Source organism: Cucurbita moschata, unplaced genomic scaffold (genome assembly GCF_002738365.1).
Source record: "Cucurbita moschata cultivar Rifu unplaced genomic scaffold, Cmos_1.0 Cmo_Scf00002, whole genome shotgun sequence".
Taxonomy (NCBI): Eukaryota; Viridiplantae; Streptophyta; class Magnoliopsida; order Cucurbitales; family Cucurbitaceae; genus Cucurbita; species Cucurbita moschata.
In genome coordinates, this window is record NW_019268518.1 from 5,200,270 (window position 1) to 5,218,351 (window position 18,082).

The 18,082-nt window shown below is 36.9% G+C and overlaps 3 protein-coding genes across 6 annotated transcripts; 2 read left to right on the forward strand and 1 right to left on the reverse strand.

Annotated features, from left to right (window-relative positions):
- The first annotated feature begins 704 nt into the window (after window positions 1-704).
- LOC111458748 (acyl-CoA-binding domain-containing protein 4) lies at window positions 705-6,289 on the forward strand. 2 transcript variants are annotated; one of them, XM_023101548.1, is made up of 14 exons: window positions 705-901; window positions 1,060-1,156; window positions 1,281-1,358; window positions 1,437-1,559; window positions 1,670-1,736; window positions 1,891-1,952; window positions 2,085-2,224; window positions 2,305-2,431; window positions 3,845-3,959; window positions 4,056-4,144; window positions 4,903-4,986; window positions 5,085-5,405; window positions 5,496-5,555; window positions 5,679-6,289. In XM_023101548.1, the coding sequence occupies exons 2-14, from the start codon at window positions 1,067-1,069 to the stop codon at window positions 5,865-5,867; spliced, it is 1,545 nt and encodes a 514-aa protein (XP_022957316.1). In that variant the 5' UTR covers window positions 705-901; window positions 1,060-1,066; the 3' UTR covers window positions 5,868-6,289. The 2 variants fall into 2 exon arrangements, with proteins under 2 accessions (XP_022957316.1, XP_022957324.1); XM_023101556.1 differs by lacking the exons at window positions 705-901; window positions 1,060-1,156 and having other exon boundaries at window positions 1,281-1,339.
- Window positions 6,290-6,998: 709 nt separating this feature from the next.
- Window positions 6,999-10,445, reverse strand: LOC111458734 (NAC domain-containing protein 78-like). Of its 2 annotated transcripts, XM_023101526.1 has the most exons (7): window positions 10,219-10,445; window positions 9,988-10,179; window positions 9,618-9,895; window positions 9,339-9,536; window positions 8,108-8,581; window positions 7,904-8,018; window positions 6,999-7,813 (listed from the first exon to the last, which is right to left on the reverse strand). In XM_023101526.1, exons 2-7 carry the CDS (start codon window positions 10,151-10,153, stop codon window positions 7,407-7,409), a joined length of 1,638 nt encoding a protein of 545 aa, XP_022957294.1. In that variant the 5' UTR covers window positions 10,154-10,179; window positions 10,219-10,445; the 3' UTR covers window positions 6,999-7,406. The 2 variants fall into 2 exon arrangements, with proteins under 2 accessions (XP_022957294.1, XP_022957302.1); XM_023101534.1 differs by having other exon boundaries at window positions 8,108-8,578; window positions 9,988-10,442.
- A 2,332-nt stretch (window positions 10,446-12,777) lies between these two features.
- LOC111455431 (ras-related protein RABC2a-like) lies at window positions 12,778-16,442 on the forward strand. 2 transcript variants are annotated; one of them, XM_023097113.1, is made up of 7 exons: window positions 12,778-13,016; window positions 13,180-13,363; window positions 14,894-14,962; window positions 15,137-15,202; window positions 15,483-15,604; window positions 15,675-15,803; window positions 16,064-16,442. In XM_023097113.1, exons 2-7 carry the CDS (start codon window positions 13,219-13,221, stop codon window positions 16,172-16,174), a joined length of 642 nt encoding a protein of 213 aa, XP_022952881.1. In that variant the 5' UTR covers window positions 12,778-13,016; window positions 13,180-13,218; the 3' UTR covers window positions 16,175-16,442. The 2 variants fall into 2 exon arrangements, with proteins under 2 accessions (XP_022952881.1, XP_022952871.1); XM_023097103.1 differs by lacking the exon at window positions 12,778-13,016 and having other exon boundaries at window positions 13,061-13,363.
- Window positions 16,443-18,082: the final 1,640 nt, after the last annotated feature.

Below are 18,082 nucleotides of genomic sequence, written 5' to 3' on the forward strand. Positions count from 1 at the left end.
AAACAAAACATTATTTATAAGGACGTGAGGTAAATAAGACAACCAGCTAAAAGGGAAAGTAAAAGTGGTTAGAGGAGGAGAAAGGAGTATTTCAAGAGAGTTCAAGTGCTTGAAAACCCGTTTCGGTAACGTTTCCGTTTTTCATTTCTGGTTTCTCGTTGACTCGGGGATAAGCTGGGCTAACCAATCAAGTAGGTCTTGTAACAACTTGATCGAGGCCTATATTACGTGAGGATAAATTGGCTAAAGAATCAAGTGGCTCTCGTACCAACGTGATCAAGGGCTATATTACAAAAGGGTACAAAAAGAACGTGTCAAGGTAGAAACGTGAATCAAATTTAGTAAACACGAACATTTTAAGTTACGAAATTTATCTCTAAATTTTTAGACGGCGGGGTATCATAAATATAAGAATTTCTTATATTACTATAATGGAATAAATCTAAAGAAAACCCACAAAATTTAACCATTTAAAATTTTATCGTTTTTTTTTAAATCTGTCAATTTAAATATGCCTAAAAAAATGTATTTGTTAACATTTTTTTAATAATAAATTTCTACAAAAAAAAAAAAAAATATATATATATATATATATTTATATATTTTTAATTATATGAAAATTTGAATATATATATATATATATATATATATATATATATTTTAAATTAAAGTTTATAATAAAAATAGATATTTCTCTAGTTTGACCTTTACGATGGTCCGCTCCGTATACGCATACTTCTCTTTCTCTGAATCAGATCGGACGGCGTAGTTTTTGTTTTTTGCTCGATCTATTTCACCGCCATCTCCACATTGTTGTCGTCGATCGTTTTTGCAAATCTCCGTGGCGATAACACTCTTACATCTTCGCCGGTTGCAGTAATTCACCGGCAATCATCCTTGGGTACTCCAATTTCTTCTTCTTTCTAGCACTGTTGCTCTGTTCTGATTTGATTTTCCCTTATCGAATCCTGTTCTTTGGTGCAATTGCGTCATGTTTCGTGACTGTAGTTATTGGAATTGTATTGAATTGCGAATTTTGTGCCCTTGAATGATCTACAGATAGGAAATGGATGTCGATAATTGGCGCTGGGGATTGGCCTATGATCAGTGGGTTGCATTGCCGGTGTCTGGTTCTCGACCGTCAGCTCGTTATAAGGTGAGTTGTTTTTTTGACGTCGAATTGCGCAGGTTTTTCTTTGCCTTGTAATAATTTTAAGAGTGTTGTAGATTCTGGGGTAGATTTGTTGTGTAAACTGATTTCGGTGATTTCGTCTATTTAGCATGCTGCAGCAGTTGTTGATCAGAAACTCTACATTGTCGGTGGAAGCCGTAATGGCCGGTATCTCTCTGATATTCAGGTCTTAAACTTAACCAAGGTTGGCTAAGGTGGTTTATGTTCCTCTTCATTGGATTCATTGTCGTTTGTCTATAAACAGGTCTTGGACCTTGGCAATTTGTCGTGGTCCAGTCTTAAACTTCAAATAAATCCTGGTGTTGAGAATTCTGAAGGCAATAGTGGCTTAGTTGAGTCTCTTCCACCTATTGCAGGGCATAGTATGGTAAGCATTCCAGGCGTGCTTATTGGTACAATTGTTACATGCCCCATATCATACTTATGTTGATTCATCTATAGTTACCTGATGGACTGCTTGGTAATTTTAATCGATAGGTCAAATGGGATAAGAAACTTGTCGTGCTTGGTGGAAATTTGAAAGGATCATCTGATAGAATTATGGGTTTGTGCTCTATGAATTTAATTATTGTCTATGTGATTGTGTCATCCCTTTATGATCTTAATGCTGTGATGCAAAGAATCACTTTGCGTTTTTACGCTGCAGCATATTAATAATTGGATTCTCGAACCTTACTCTCTTATTATGGTCCTTACAGTTCATTGCGTCGATCTAGAAACACAAACATGGAGTGTTTTGGAGACCTCTGGAAATGTTCCGGTATTTGCCAATTTTTTTTAGTGGTTTGATCTGGATTTCCATGTTTATGCCATTCAGAATTTTTTTTTTGCTTATACTTCACCCTTCAAAATGATCTTGATCATATTGCTTATCGAGTTTGTAATATTTCAGATTGCTCGTGCTGGACATTCAGCAACTCTTTTTGGTTCCAAAATCATAATGTTTGGTGGAGAAAACAGTAGCCGGAATCTTCTAAACGACCTCCATGTTCTTGATTTAGAGACATTAACCTGGGATGTAGTGGAGGCAAAGTAAGTATTCATTCTGGTTGTTTAGTCAAGTGTCTGTCTACTTTGGGAGACTGTTTCATCATTTCCTTGGTTTTCGATAGGCTGACACCGCCAGCTCCAAGATTCGATCATACAACTGCAGTGCATGCAGAAAACTACCTCCTAGTTTTTGGCGGTTGTTCTCATTCAACCTTTTTTAGTGATCTTCATGTGCTGGATTTTCGTACTGTGAGTATTTCCCTCTTCTCTTTTCTATTGGCATGCATATGTTTTCTCATTGAAGTGATTGCATGTATGACTTGACTCATTGTTCTCTTGGCTTGTCTACCAATTCACATATATTATCTGTCAATTTGTGTACCATAAAGAAAAAGACTAGAATATTTGACGACAATATTGATACAACTATTTTTTATTGTAGCACTTCCATAAAAGGTATTAAACTTGTAAAATGCAATGCCCTCATAGAGAAATCATGTTAATCTATGCTAGTCTTTTTACAACCATAGTCTGGAACTACTGTGGTTGGCTTTACTTCTGGCAGTGGTAATGCTTGAACTGAAGTTTTGAGATTCTTGGATGGTCGTTGATCTTCTAGAAAGAACTGAACTTCATTTGTAGTAGTTGCGCTAATACCTGTTTAATGAGTGATTACAGTTATTCTAGAATAGAAGAACATGAGATCTCTTAATCCACAGATTTTAACAACGTGTTATAAAAGTTGGGGCTTATTTTCAAATTTATATTTGTACCCCCATGGACTCTGAAGATATTTATCATGACAAGTCAACTAGAATAAAGGAAACCCTACCTTTAGTTTTGCCTTGAAGACCATAGTTGGTAGGCTGGAAAATCAACTACTTCAATGGGGCCGGGGCAATGAGCTTGCCTGATTATTGAAAAATTGATAGCTGGAGCTCCAGATCCAGCACAAGGTCACAAGCTTCCTCTGCTTAAGACTTCCGGTCAAGCTAGCCAATTCTCCTTTTGTTGGTGGCATGAAACTTTATGGTTTTAAACCTTTTTTATAAGTGACATTTAATCTCCTCTCGCTATCCATCACTGCGTTCAGTATTTGATCGTGTCATATGTTAGAAACTAAAATCATCAGACCTCTGATCGAATTATTGAATTGTGTCACCTGTCTCTCGCTTATGTGCTAGAAAACTATTTTTACCTTATTTTTTCGGGTAGACTGTAGAGTGCATGGTGCTTATTTTTAATGGTTCAGAGGTTGTAATTGGAATTATATATTCTCCTTTAACCATTCAAAGATTTTTTTTTTCTTCTAATAAGTGACCAAAGAAATATATTCTACCATAGAAGGAAAACAAGTGGGGTTGGATTGGGTTTAGTAGTCCGGTATCAGCCAGACATACAAAAAGGTATTCAAGAAAGTTGTGTAATTTAAACTCTTCTTGGTCAGCGTTTGCTAATAAATATTGGGTACTTTCACCATCGTAGCTCCACTTCACTAGCTAATGTAATGATAATCTCCATTTCTCTATGCTTAATAAGGCATGGAGAAAAAAGTGTGATTTTCGTCAAATTTTATAATTTTTTTTTTCCTGGTGAGCAATAAATAATAAAAAGCATATCTCAAAAAAAAAAAAAAGCACTTTAATGTTATGTATGCTGCAGATGGAGTGGTCCCAGCCACAAATACAGGGGGATTTGGTGACTCCTAGGGCAGGCCATGCTGGTATAACCATTGACGAGAACTGGTATATAGTTGGTGGTGGTGACAATAAAAATGGTATTTAGAGTTTCTTAAATTATTATATAAGCTTTAAGCTTTAAACATATTAAATTACTAAAAGATTGTTATGAATATGTGGACATTCCTTTTCAGGTTGCCCAGAGACAATGGTGCTAAATATGTCTAAGCTTTCTTGGTTAGCTTTGACAAGCGTAAAGCAAAGAGAACCCCTTGCTAGTGAGGTGATTACAGAATACATTCTTGCCTCAACTGTTTCCTATTAATTTTTCAACTTTATCAATATTAGATGTGGAACTTTGTCCTATGGTTGCAAGCACTAGGTATTCATTTTGAGGATAACATCTTGAGATCAAATTGGTTGGTCCTGGTGTGTGTGTGCGTGTGCAAACTATTATGGTCCTTTTTCTCTCTTTTCTTTGCAGCACCCTTGGTGATTGTTGCCTGCCTTTAATTTCCCGGTAATATGAAATATGTATGACTTATTTTTTTTCCCAAGAAATAGGACACATGCAACCATTATTCCCCAAGAAAAGAGTACTGGCCTGGAATTTGGAATAATTTCCAACTAAGTACTGATATTTCTTGTACTAGTGGAAAAATAAGGACTCAATAAACTTTTTGAAACTTTTTTTTATTTTTTATTTTTTATTTTTTATAAGGAGCTCTCAAGGTAAGTTCAAGTCAGAACCAGCCCCTAAAACGGACTATGTAATGTACTTTATCTGCTGGGTTACGGATGGACATTTTACTAGAGGTTTCTATTGTATCAATCTACCCTTATTTAATTCCTGTTGAAGCATATACTCGAGGGGGGAGTGGTTAGAAAGAGAAATATACGCATACAACGGTGTTGTCATTATGAATAGGGTTTCGATTGAGATTTCCCTTGATGCAGCAATGCAACTCTAGTGTCTCCATTAATAATGTATGTGATCTTCTTAGTATTTTACTAATACTTACCACTGCATTGTGGGAGTAGGGAATCAGTATTAGTTTGGCTACAATTGATCAAGAGAAATATCTGGTTGCCTTTGGCGGTTACAATGGAAGGTATAACAATGAGGTATGTTTCAAGTATATAATGCATATCTTTCTGTTTATATGAATTCGTACGAGAATTTGTTATTGTAACTCATTTCCGTGCCGTTATATGGTTCGTAGGTTTTTATCATGAGACCGAAACCAAGAGACTCATCACGTCCCAAAATATTCCAATCACCCGCAGCCGCAGCGGCGGCAGCTTCTGTTACTGCTGCATATGCCTTAGCCAAGACTGAAAAGTTGGACCTTGCGAGAATTGAAGATGGTGTCTCTAAGAGAAAAGAAGAAAAGCAATCTCAATCAAATGGTGCCATTGAACTTGAGGCCATGAGAGAAGAGAAAGCTAAGCTAGAACCAACACTTTCTGAAGTTCAAGGAGAAAATTCTAAACTTAGGGAAGAGATTGGTAAGGTAAACAATACTCATGCAGAGCTGTTTAAGGTATGACGTTTGGAGTCAAATATACCCTTCAAAATTATATTGTTTTCATATTTGGTTCTGAGCTCAATGATTGTTGAATTTTTATCTCAGGAATTACAGTCAGTACAAGGTCAGTTAATAGCTGAGCGATCAAGATGCTTTAAATTGGAGGTTGATTTCATCATAAAACTAATGACCATCTACGTACTTTCCTCTCTTTAGGTGATCATATTGATTAAAAGATCTTAATTTAGGCATCATTTTCTTTGTTTGTTCCCGATCGAGATCTAACAGGCACAAATAGCTGAAATACAAAAGTTGCTAGAATCAATGCAATCCATTGAGAATGAGGTCCAACTCCTAAGGGAACAAAAGTCTGCACTGGATAAACAAATGGAGGCTGCTTCATCAGTTCAGAGACAAGGTTCTGGCCGAGTGTGGCGGTGGATCGCTGGATCGCCAGGGGTTGCAGCTAGTCCTTGAGATCCAGTTTGATCGTTCCACACCAGCAAGGCGTTTAAACAGCCATGATGATGTTGTGAAGCTGAGTTCAATTATGTTGCAACGGAAAATTTCGACATTGATTTGTTAGATTGACACACAACAGAGACGACCAACTTCGATCGGATTGGTGCAAAGGATGAAGTGTGTTGTTCTCTTTGGCTACTATACAGGTAATTAGGCGTGTATTCTTATTCAACATTTGTTCTTACACTTAATTCTTTGGAGCGTCTTCTCTGATTTTGCATGTTCATCTTAGTTCACTTGTCAATACTTCATTGATATTTGGGAATGTTCTCCATTTGGCTATCATGGAAATGATGTCTTGTATTTCGATTTGTAGCGTCTGGCGTTATCGAAATTCTCGCCATTAATGAAAACTAATCGATTGTTGTTGATTTCTATTGCACATTGTCATCTTCTCTTCTGGAAAGTAAAATCATTAGTTAGTAGTGATTCCTTTGGAAATAGATTGACATGACCTTGCGTATATTAGGATTGAAGAGACGCATCTAGAGTTGTTCTTAGTAAATTTTCGTATATTAAGATTGAAGAGACACATCTAGAGTTTTTCTTAGTAAATTCAAGAACGCAGCTACCGAGAATGCTACCTTACCTTACTACTTTTAACTATTTTAACTATTTGAACTTTTGTACAAGATTAGCTCGAGGAAAAGTAGTTGAAGTAACAAATGAGCATCCTAGTGCATAAGGACTAGACTTATCTAAAATGAAATTCAAGTCGATATTTAAATCCTACACCTTTTTTCGACGGTTGTTAGAGGTGGACTAGTTCCTTCCGTAACTCTTCTAAAAACTTCAAAAGGTCCCGAATTGGGATCTCTTTCTAACTAAAGATTTTTGTGATTCCAAAAAATTTTAGTATATAATTTCTCAAACTAATTCTAAAATGATTCGATAAAAAATCACCTCAAAATTATTCTTTTAATAATCACCTTTAAACTTGTTTGAGAATATTATTTACTAATTTGTGCTATCAAAACACTAGATTCTTAAAAAATAAATTATAATCACATGCGAAGTTAATTCGAACATACCCGAATCAACGACCATATCTTTCTGCTTGAATAAAACCATCAACAAAGTCAGGTGATGAAAGCTTCTATTTCCCCAATTTTATTATCATATACCTATAAAACCATTTAAAAAGCAGTGATATGAAGATCAAAACGCCAAGAAGAAAGTCAAATACAACCTTCGTAATAATATATGCAGTATGAATATTACTTTCTCCATACAGTGGCTACAACCAGAACCTGCTTCCCACATCCACCTATTGTGTGTAAAACAGCTCTGTAACCAAAAGAGTATAAAGTTAAAAGCCAAACCCCAGAGCACAGGGCGGGAACGGGACAGGGACGGTTCCATGTCACCTCGGTTTAAATAACGTTCCAGTGGCGGTAACAAATATGCAAGATTGCTGTTCTTGGCTGCTTGAGAGGGAGATTTGCAGCTAGTTAAAGCCTTATTCATTACCACAGCCAAATATTTGATTCTGCATCAATGGGAATAGATACAACTCCCAACTTTATAGCTAACTGAAAGTATTAGGACCCAGAACAGCAGAAAGAAGAACAAGAAGCCTCCTCGAGTTCCCATAATCCCGTTCTTCTGAGATAGTACATCGATCATTTCATCATTTTCACCGTGGTGATGATGTCGAGCTGAGAAAAGGATGAGGTCAACATCCCCATTCTTTACATATAAGGTATTCACCAGATCATAATTTGATGTCGAGTTACTTATATGGATCATTCCAGCAGTCCTATGAATTGAACTGGAAGTCTGTGCTGCTGAATTCAGCCGAATGGCCATGTCCTTTGATGGATACTCAGAAGCAAATGCAGGAGGTGCAGGGATGTCACCCAACAGGTAACTGACACGTTTGAGGAACGGTAATGTCGAATCTAGAACAAAAAAAACCCTCCTTTGTCTGAGTTATCATGAAAAAGTTTCTACCATCTTGATTCTAACTATTTTAACATTGAGAATTCTACCTGAACCTGCTTCATCAGCCTGAGTGTTTAGCTTTGAAGTGGATGCATCATTGATGGAAGCAACCGACGTCTGTTTGGTAGCCAAGAACTCATTTTCTGCCACTTCATTTACTTTCTGTACAGAGATTCAGTAGTTTAATTCAAGTTAGATTCAAAGTTAAATCCCAAATGCCCGACAGTAGTACTTGGGAAGATAACAATTACCTCTTCAGGAATTGTTTGGCCAGAAATAGGCACTTCGCTACCCAAAAGTTCGGTCGGGTCAAAGGACAGCTGCAAGTTATCATCTGCATCAAAGAACGTAAGATACTCTTCAAGAATGTCGACACCGGTTGGATCAATTTCAACTGGACTTGAAAGATCGTTAGCCTCTAGGAATAATTCCTCATTGAGGGCCAGATCGTCTGGAACACTTGGATAAGGCTCATCAAGTAAGTAATCAATATCCTCGTCCTTAAGATTGTCACTTGATTCAGCAAAACACTCATCTTTTTCAGAATTCCCACCCATTTCGTATTGCTCTGGTAATTGAAAGAATCCATGGTTATGCTGTAGCTCCAATGGTTTGTTATCATTTTCAACAAGCACATTGGGTAGCTCAACAGGATTTATGGTATCTTGAAGATAGTTCGACAGAGGTTGATCATATTCAAATGGAAGTTCACCATCAAAATACTGCTGCGCAGAAAGTAAGAACAAAGCATCTTCAATTATCTTGAAAGTTCTATGTAAACGAGCACAAGGGAACAAATTAATTAAAAATCAACACACATTTCAACAGATCATAACTGTAACTTTTATTTGTTCTTATTTCTTGGTTTAAGATTTAATGTAATATGAAGCCCGTAAGGTACACACAGATTTCCTCACAAGTAAAGATTAAGGAACATGATTAAAGTATTTAAAGTTGTTTTCAATGTGCTGAGAGGAGACTGGTTTCGATAACCCTTTCGTTTTAAAAATCTTGAGGAGAAGTCTAAAAGGGAAAATCCAAGGACAATATCTACTAACGGTGGGCTTGGGATGTTACAAATAATATCAGAGCCAAACATCGGGCAATGTGCTAGCGAGGAGGCTGAATCTCGAAAGGGGTGACACGAGGCGATGTGCCAGCGAGGAAGGCTAAGCCTCGAAAGGGGTGGACACAAAGCGGTTTGCCAACAAGGACGCTGACCCCAAAGGGGATGATTGTGAGATACTACGTCGGTTGGAATGGAGAAAGAAACATTTTTTTGATGAGGGTGTGGAAACCTCTTCCTAGCAAACGCGAAAGTCCAAAGAAAACAATATCTACTAGCTGTGGACTTTGGACCGTTCTAATATATATATATATATAGATATATATATTCACAAGAATTCAAAAACTGAAAGACTGTACTGACGATGGAAGATTTAGCAAAAGAAGGTCGCTGGCTATATTGAACCAAGAACAAACCTGAACAATTTCGTCCACTTCCAAATGCATATCATCATCAACATTAACCAACCCCTCATTCACCACAGCCTCCTCGCCAGGTAGAGTCAACTCTTCATCATTCTCCCACTCCTCTTCGATAAATGGAGCTCCATATTGTTCTCCATTCTTAGGCCCAGAACCACTCTTTTGAAATATCCTACAAAGCACAAAAGCATCCTGCCCATCCAAAACAACATCAAAATAAATTCAACATGAATCAAAACACAGCGAGAGAACGAAAACTTTCAAAATCCTCACCTGCACCACCCCAGCTTTCTCCAAGTCTTCGTCCGTAAGCCTATATTCATGCATCACCCAATTGCTGCGAGCCCCGCGAGGTGCCCGTCCGCTGTGGTAAACAAGAGTCTTCTTCATCCCAACTACTCGGGAGTTATGACGCACTGGCCGGTCCTTCCCGGTCGTCTTCCAGTATCCATTCTCCGTAGCTCTATTTGTCCTCGAACTGTTGCTATACTTCTTATCCAGAGGACTAAAGAAGTACCACTCCAAATCCCTGGTTCTCAGCTTCGACTTCTCTGAAACATAAAATTCCCAACAAAAAACAACTCGATCATCAGAATTCCCGCCAAAACATACTCATTAAAATGAGAAATGGAAGATATCTTACCAGGAAGATCCCATGGCTCCGATTTATATATGTCAACGACCGAGATAGTATCAAAACAGAGGGGCTTGCCGGAAACCTTGCGCCTAAGGTAGTATCGCACAATTTCCTCGTCGGTGGGGTGAAATCGAAACCCCGGAGCAAGAGAGGTAGCAGAATCACGGCCCATAAGCAAGATAATCAGAAAACCAAAGATTGAGTAGGGTTTAACCGATTTTCGAACAATAAATCAGAGGTACAACGTACAAAATTGAAGCGGAAATCGGAACTGGATTGAAATCAAGTTTTCCAAAATGATCAACAGAAATTAATCCGATGATTTTCAATCAAACAAAATCATATGCATGAAACAATCGGAAGGCGGAAGAGGAAAAAACAGAGGAAAAATGAGGCCGGGTGTCGTACCATTGACGATACAAGAAGTCCATTTAATCATCTTCTTTCTTCGTCAATTGGTTCTTCAATTCTTAATTCAGAAGGTTCGGGAATTACTGAACCCTTAAAATCACTCGTCTGTCACAATTTCCGAGTGAACGTATACGCTATTGGCTAGCGGTGGGACCGCGTTGGGTAAAACCTTTGCGCCAGATATTTACACGTGGACTACTTCTTAGCGGACAGTGGCTGATTGGTAATTTTACCGTGACGTAATTGCATCCGTCAGATTAATCTTCATCACAAAGATTAAATGCATCGAAGGGTTAAACGGTCAAACCATCTCTAATCTCTCCTTTAAATAATAATAAATAATAAATAAATAAAGTTTTAAGTTTTTTACTTAATTTTATTAGCTATAAAATTGAATTAAAATATTAAAAAAAAAACAGCTAAAATTTTAAATTTTAAATATAAGTATATGAAAAAAAAATCAAAGTTTAATGACTTACTACACACTGTCACATCCCGAGAGAAAATAAGGGTTCACAGGGGTACAATTGTAATTTTAAATATATATATATATATATATATAGGTTTTTTAAACAAGGTGTGAGGAAGTTTCCAAAGTAGTTTGCTTAATTCTCAAGTCAAATAAATGAAGGTGGCTGCCTAATGTCACCATCAATTTTAACCTAAACTTTTGACCATACATTTGTGAGCCTTTATCTTATGAAAATGTTACATATTATCCATAGAATATGCATCAATAAATTATAATTATATATATTTTTTTAAAAAAAATAATTGACTTTACCTTCTTAAATTAAAATCAATTTCATTAATATATTTTATGAGCAATTAAAATAAATAAATAAGACTCCATCAATTCAATTCAATTGACTAAATAAATTTAAAATTACCATTTTTAATAAAATAAATTATATTGTTTTTTAATATTCAAAATAAAAATATTTGGGCCATCAGGCCCAATCATGTCAATATGAAACTAGTAGAGGCCCATTGGATAACCTCATAGCTGGCCCAACGTTTGGACTTGAGACATATATTGGGCCTGTGGCCCATTTTGTCGAAGTTGCTTTTTGTCTGGGCTGGGCCCATTCTATTTCCAAAAGTGGACCAATTTTACGTATTGATAATAAAGAGGCTATTTTTCCAAATACTTCCTTAGTAAGGACCAGATTGTAAAGGACAACATTATTGCTTCTTGAGTTAATATTCTGAACAATTATTGGAAATTTTTTCAAGCTATATTTTAAAAAATAAAATTCACTTCAAATAATTTAAATTGATAATTTCTATAATTTATATTATAAAAGATAAAAATTATAATAAATCTAACATGGAGCATTAACGACCCAGATCTACCGTTAGCAGATATCGTCTTCTCTCGGCTTTCCCTTTTGGGCTTCCCCTCAAGGCCTTAAAACGCGTCGACTAGGGGAAGGTTTCCACACCCTTATAAATGGTGGTTTGTTTTCCTCTCCAACCAATGTGGGACATCACAATCCACCCCCTTCGGGGCTCAGCGTCCTTGTTGGTACTATTTTGTTTCTCCAATCGATGTGAGACCACCCCTAAATCCACCCCCTTTTGGGGCTAGTGTCCTTATTGGCACGCCGCCTCCTGTCTACCCCCCTTCGGGGAATATCAAGAAGGCTGACACATCGTCTGGTGTCTGGCTCTAATATCATTCTGTCACGACCCGACTTTCGAGGTTTCGAAAGACCAAATCGTGACTAAAAAGACGAAATCGAAAACAAATAAAAATATAAAGAAAATAAAATAGGGTTTTCAACTCTATTATGGTAGGTCCTTCTGGGTTAAATGAACATCTCTAGCTACGAATATTGTATGCTTTGGTCCATCACGTATCGCCGTTGTCCGTAGGTAGAAAGAGCGAGGGCCAATCTAGTCTAGTCTCGTTACTATAGCATACTTATCTATTCCCCTCTTAGTATTGGGCATTACCCTGTTGTCGAGTTGTCAAATTGAGACTTGTCTCTTGCTATTATAAAAAAATACGTAAATTCAAAACAGCTACTACAACCAACGCACTCTATTCAAAGAGTCATCTATGATTTCTTTCTCGAACAGGCGATTCCTCGCGATTTTAAAATGGGTTTCTTAAGAAGAGATTTTCACACATTTATAAGGAATATTTCGTTATCCGTTCGAACGGACGAAGAACATTGTGTGAGATAAAGAGAAGAGAGAGATGATGAGGTGGGCAGGTAAGAAGTTGTTGAGTGGCAGGAGCATGAAGAACACTTGTTGAGCTTAGGCAATGCCAATCCATTTTCCATGACACAGCTCTCTTGCTTCTAAATTTGTCCCTTCTTCTTTATCCTTACTTCATTTCTTTATTTCAACCAAAACCCAGTCAAAATCCAACATGAACAACAACAAAAACCCAAATATTTCATCTAAAAAAACACCCATTTCTTGATTCAATCTCTCTTTCAATAATCCATTCAAATTTCAAACACCCTGTTCTTCATATAAACGTTTGAATCAAATAAAAACCCTCAAAAGCTTGAAAAATTGTGGACAAATTGGAAGAATTTTGAGATGAAATGAGACAAATAATGTTGCAGGCCATAGAATCTACAAAAAGCGGACTCAGCCCATTGAAGGTAAAGGGCAAGTTTGTCCAAACGCTATAATTTACACACGTACACTACCGGCTACTGCCAGCTCCTTCTCTCTGTTACGTTTCCGTTTCTCATAACCTCACCAATTCCATTTCCTTCTTTTGATGCTTTTGATTTCTTTCTGTTCTTCTTGTTTATGGAAAAGGGTTTTTGTGAGAGAGAGTTGAATAGATAGAAAAGAGAAATGATGGGTTCTTCTTCAAAAGCAAGAAGCAGTAGCTATGATTACTCGTTCAAGATACTGTTGATTGGGGATTCTGGCGTTGGGAAAAGCAGTATTCTCCTCAGTTACATATCCAATTTTGTTCAAGATCTGTCTCCCACAATCGGTTTGTTCTATGTCTTTCTCATTATCTCTATGCATGTTCTTGTGGATATCATGAAATTGCTACAACCCAGATGCTCTGTTCTGAGTTTTGGTCTTATTTGAATCATCTAAGAAATCTTGTTGGTTCTGCTAGTTGGATGAACACATATTGGTTGAATATTTTTGTTTTTTTTGTTGGTTCTTCTTTGTTCTTAGTCAGCTGATCGTAGTTTTTTGATTGATTTCTGGCGTCTGGAATGTTTTTTTTGTCGTAGTGTGTAACCGTCCAAGCCCACTAGCTAGCACATATTGTCTACTTTGGCCCGTTAGGTATTGTCGTCAGCCTCACGGCTTTAAAACGCGTCTACTGAGGTTTTCACACCCTTGTAAGGAATGTTTCGTTCCTCTCGGTTGGAGGGATCTCACATAGTGAGAGCTACTGGCTTTGAATCAATTTTGTCGCGGAGTAGATTTAGTTTCAAATCATGATTAGTTTAGAACTTTGGAAAGCCACACATACACACATATAGAGTTCAACCGGTGGGATTCGGACCTCTGATTTGTTGGTCGAGGACATATGCTTCACCTAATTGAGCTGTGTGTGTGTGTGTGTGTGTAGAGAGAGAGTTCAACAAGTCGGGATTCGAACTTCTGAATTGTTGGGAGAGGACATATGCTTCACCTAATTGAGCTATGTGTGTCTGTATATATATAGAGAGAGAGTTCAACAAGTCGAGATTCGAACCTCTGAATTGTTGGTCGAGTACATTGCTTCACCTAATTGAGCTATGTGTGTCTATGTGTGTGTATATATATATATATAGAGAGAGAGAGAGAGAGAGTTCAACAAGTCGGGATTCGAACCTCTGAATTGTTGGTCGAGTACATTGCTTCACCTAATGGAGCTGTGTGTGTGTGTGTATATATAGAGAGAGAGTTCAACAAGTCGGGATTTGAACCTCTGAATTGTTGGGAGAGGACATGCTTCACCTAATTGAGCTATATGTGTGTGTGTGTGTGTGTGTATATAGAGAGAGAGTTCAACAAGTCGGGATTCGAACCTATGAAGGGTTGGTCGTGGTCATAGGCCTCAACTAGTTGGGCTATGCTTCCATTAACACTTAGAGAGCCATATTATTCTTTAAAACGAGTCGATTGTACATGGTGATGTAAGTGCTCATAAGGTTCTCATTGTTAAGGAGTTTGTAGTAGGTTGAAAAGAGGTGTGTGTGGCCAGGCTCGTTATAGTATTGGGTCGGGAATCTTTGCTCTTCTCTTTTGCATTTCTGCTGTCTGCGTTCTTTTTTGTGTCTGTCTGTACCACAAAAATGGTCGACGCCAGCTCTAATGGTTGAAAATAGAGGGCCAACTAAGACCCTGTAATAAAGCTTCGATAAAACAAACGATTCGTTCCCACGACTTCAGACCAGAAAGAAACGAAGTTTTTTGAAACATCGTAATGATACATTTTGTCGTTTATATGAATAAATTATTCTAATTCCATTAACTTCTCATTCCGCTCGATTGATTTTCTTTTCATGCATGGCTGCAGGTGTGGATTTCAAGATCAAGATGGTAACAGTTGGTGGAAAAAGATTGAAGCTAACGATTTGGGACACAGGTAACTGGATGATTTACCTGTTCTTCTGGTCTCGTGTTTACGTTTTTAGCTTGTCCCAGCTGCTCGATACAGAAAGTTTCTTCGTTTTTCTGCTTCGAAGCTATATGCTTACTCTATGAAGTGTTCGTTCACCCATTTAATATACAATTTCTTATCCTTTGTTCTTGTATGCAGCTGGACAGGAGAGGTTTGGAACATTGACAAGCTCTTACTACAGAGGTGCACATGGAATCATCCTAGGTATGACCGAAATTTATCCGTTAAAAAACTCTTTGAAATGATTATTTAAAAAAAAAAAAGCGGGAAAATTCCCCTCGGGAACCTCCTTGCCCCGATTCCCACACAAATAAATAGGGAGTTTCGTGGGGATGGGGTTGAAATAGTAGGTGGCGACGCGTCGGTTTTATACGTTTTATTTTGGAAACATTCCCTCATGGCATGTTCCGTTGTCACGGTTGAATGTATTGAATTCAGTTTGAGCACTTCACGAGGCTGATACTTATCTATGTTTTGCGGATAGTGTACGATGTTACCCGACGGGAGACGTTTACGAACTTGATGGACGTATGGGCGAAGGAAGTAGAGATGTATTTAACCAATCATGAGTGCATAAAAATTCTAGTCGGGAATAAAGTCGATCGAGTAAGTTGTATGATCCTACCGTCGTTCAAATCTCAAACTCTTCATTTTAAGGAATCTTTAATGTTGACAGGGTAGCGAAAGAGCTGTTTCGACAGAAGAAGGTATGGCCGTTGCCAAGGAGCATCAAAGTTTGTTTCTCGAGTGCAGTGCTAGAACTCGAGAAAATGTCGATAGATGCTTTAAAGAACTCTCTTCGAAGGTAACGCTCCGACACTAAGATGCTCATGTTTTACTTGAATCGACTTCCGAACTTAGTTGCTAAGAATGCCACAGCACATAGGACACTTCCATGTACACAAGTATTAGTTTAGGAGCTATAATGCAACGGTTTGCGTACTTACTCGAGCTCGTGATATCTTTTTCATTTCTGTTCTGTGGGGTTGCTATGAAGCTCAAAACCCGATCCCCGATGTCAAATGTATTTCATCTCATGATCTAAATCGGTTTATTACAATCCAGATACTGGAAGTTCCGAGTCTACTAGAAAATGGATCTGTTGTGGTGAAACAGAAAATTTTGGACAAAACCCGAGCACGAAAAGAAGCGAACGATGGGGGTTGTTGCCGCTAACCCGACGCAACGAAACAGATATGGAGGGAAGATCACGAAATTGTTGATAAGAACAGAGGCCAGGAAAGACACAAATGAGGCAACCAAGGTGATTACATTGTTTCTATCAGCTTTTTTCTTTCAAAAGAGAGTAAAAAAAAAAAAAAATGCATTGGAATGGTGTCTTTGAGATCACTGTAAAAGTTTTGGGTGAATTTTGTTGGGATAATAATGACTTTTGAGTAACAAAATTTAATAAAATCCTTGTAGATAATGTGAATCTATTTTTGTCCAAATTGAACAACTTAATGTCATTCACACTTCATCCCCTTCTTTATGGGTCGGGATGTCGATGAATGGCCGATGTTTGAATTCTAGGGGTATTTTTATGACTCGATAACTTAATCTCAGTTCGGTTGATTGGATAAGTATAATTTTTTTTTTTTTTAATTTCAATTCTATTTAAGTTGTTCGAGTCATCGATCTAACTAATTCGAAATTTTTAGTTCTAGTCTAACCCATGTATATCTTGAACATGTTGTTCGAGTCATCGATCCAACTAATTCAAAATTTTTAGTCGATTTGGAAGATTTTTTTAACTAGTCTAATCTGTGTATACCTTGAACATGTATACGGAGTAAATAAATAATTGTAAAACACTAATATCTCAAATTATTTAATTTCTAGAACGTAAACAATTTGGTAAAATTTATTGCCATTTTCGAGCAATATAAAGTGTTGGTAGATAGGGCATCATGATGAGCATGTGGGATTGCATGATAAAGACAAACGCGCTTTCAAGAAAGTCGGGTCCTATTTTTGCATACTTTCAATGACTTTTTTGGCTTTCGTTTGGCGCTATATAATTTATATCCTAAAAAAATATTAAATATTAAAATAAAAATAAAAAACAAAAATAGTCAAATTCAATATAAATGATATTGGTTGTCATCAAATATATGTATGAGTAATTGCTTTCTTAGTCAAGTAATGGTATGAACATAAACGAGCAAATTAACTAAATTAGACCATAATTTCAAATGATTCTATCATATTTGTCAAAGACTTGCCTACTAGCATATTCATACTTGGCGAACAACCTAAACTTATAGAACTAGAGTATGATTTAAATTTTGATCTTTGAATCTTTTAACGAGTAATTTTCACCTGTCTTTTTGAATATTTAAGACAAAACATAATGAAAAATTGACGTGACACTGACATGATCAGCTACTTTTTCTCAACGAGCATTAACAACAGCGAACAACATCGCCAAACAACCGCAATGATAACGGGAATAAAAATCTCTTCGAGTTCCAATCTCAAACCAGGCTTAGAACAGAAACCTAACATGCTTAGAATTAACTTTTAGTGTCTTTAGGTATCCAAATGTTGGGTTAATTGTGTTCCCTTTAGCACAAAGGCCAAGCTTTGAATGCTTTAATAATGAAAGGGAATCTAGAAAGATTGGTGCACTAATTAAAGCCACAACACACCCACTATGAATGGTGGGGATCTCCAAATGCTTCAGACAAAGCAGAATCTTTGTGAAGATTTATCCCTTTCCATGTAATAATCATACTTCATCTCTTAAAACAGAGCAAAAGCAGCAAAAGGGCCCAACATATTGCCCAAAAAGTGCACAAAAATGAAGGTTTAACCTTGGTAGAAGTTATAATATGGTACAGAACTGACTTGAAATGATCCATAAACAAAGCCATTGCTGTTCTTATGTGATTCTTGTTTAGATTGAATGGAAATGAATGGCATTTGCATTCTGCAGAGTCACATGAATTTTGTTCAAGTACTTTGTACTTGGTTGTTTAGAACAGAGGGAAATTGGGATTTGTTCTTGTTTTCCACCCACTTTTTTTTTTTTTTTTTTTTTTTTTTTTTTTTTTTTTTTTTTTTTTTTTTTTTTTTTTTTTT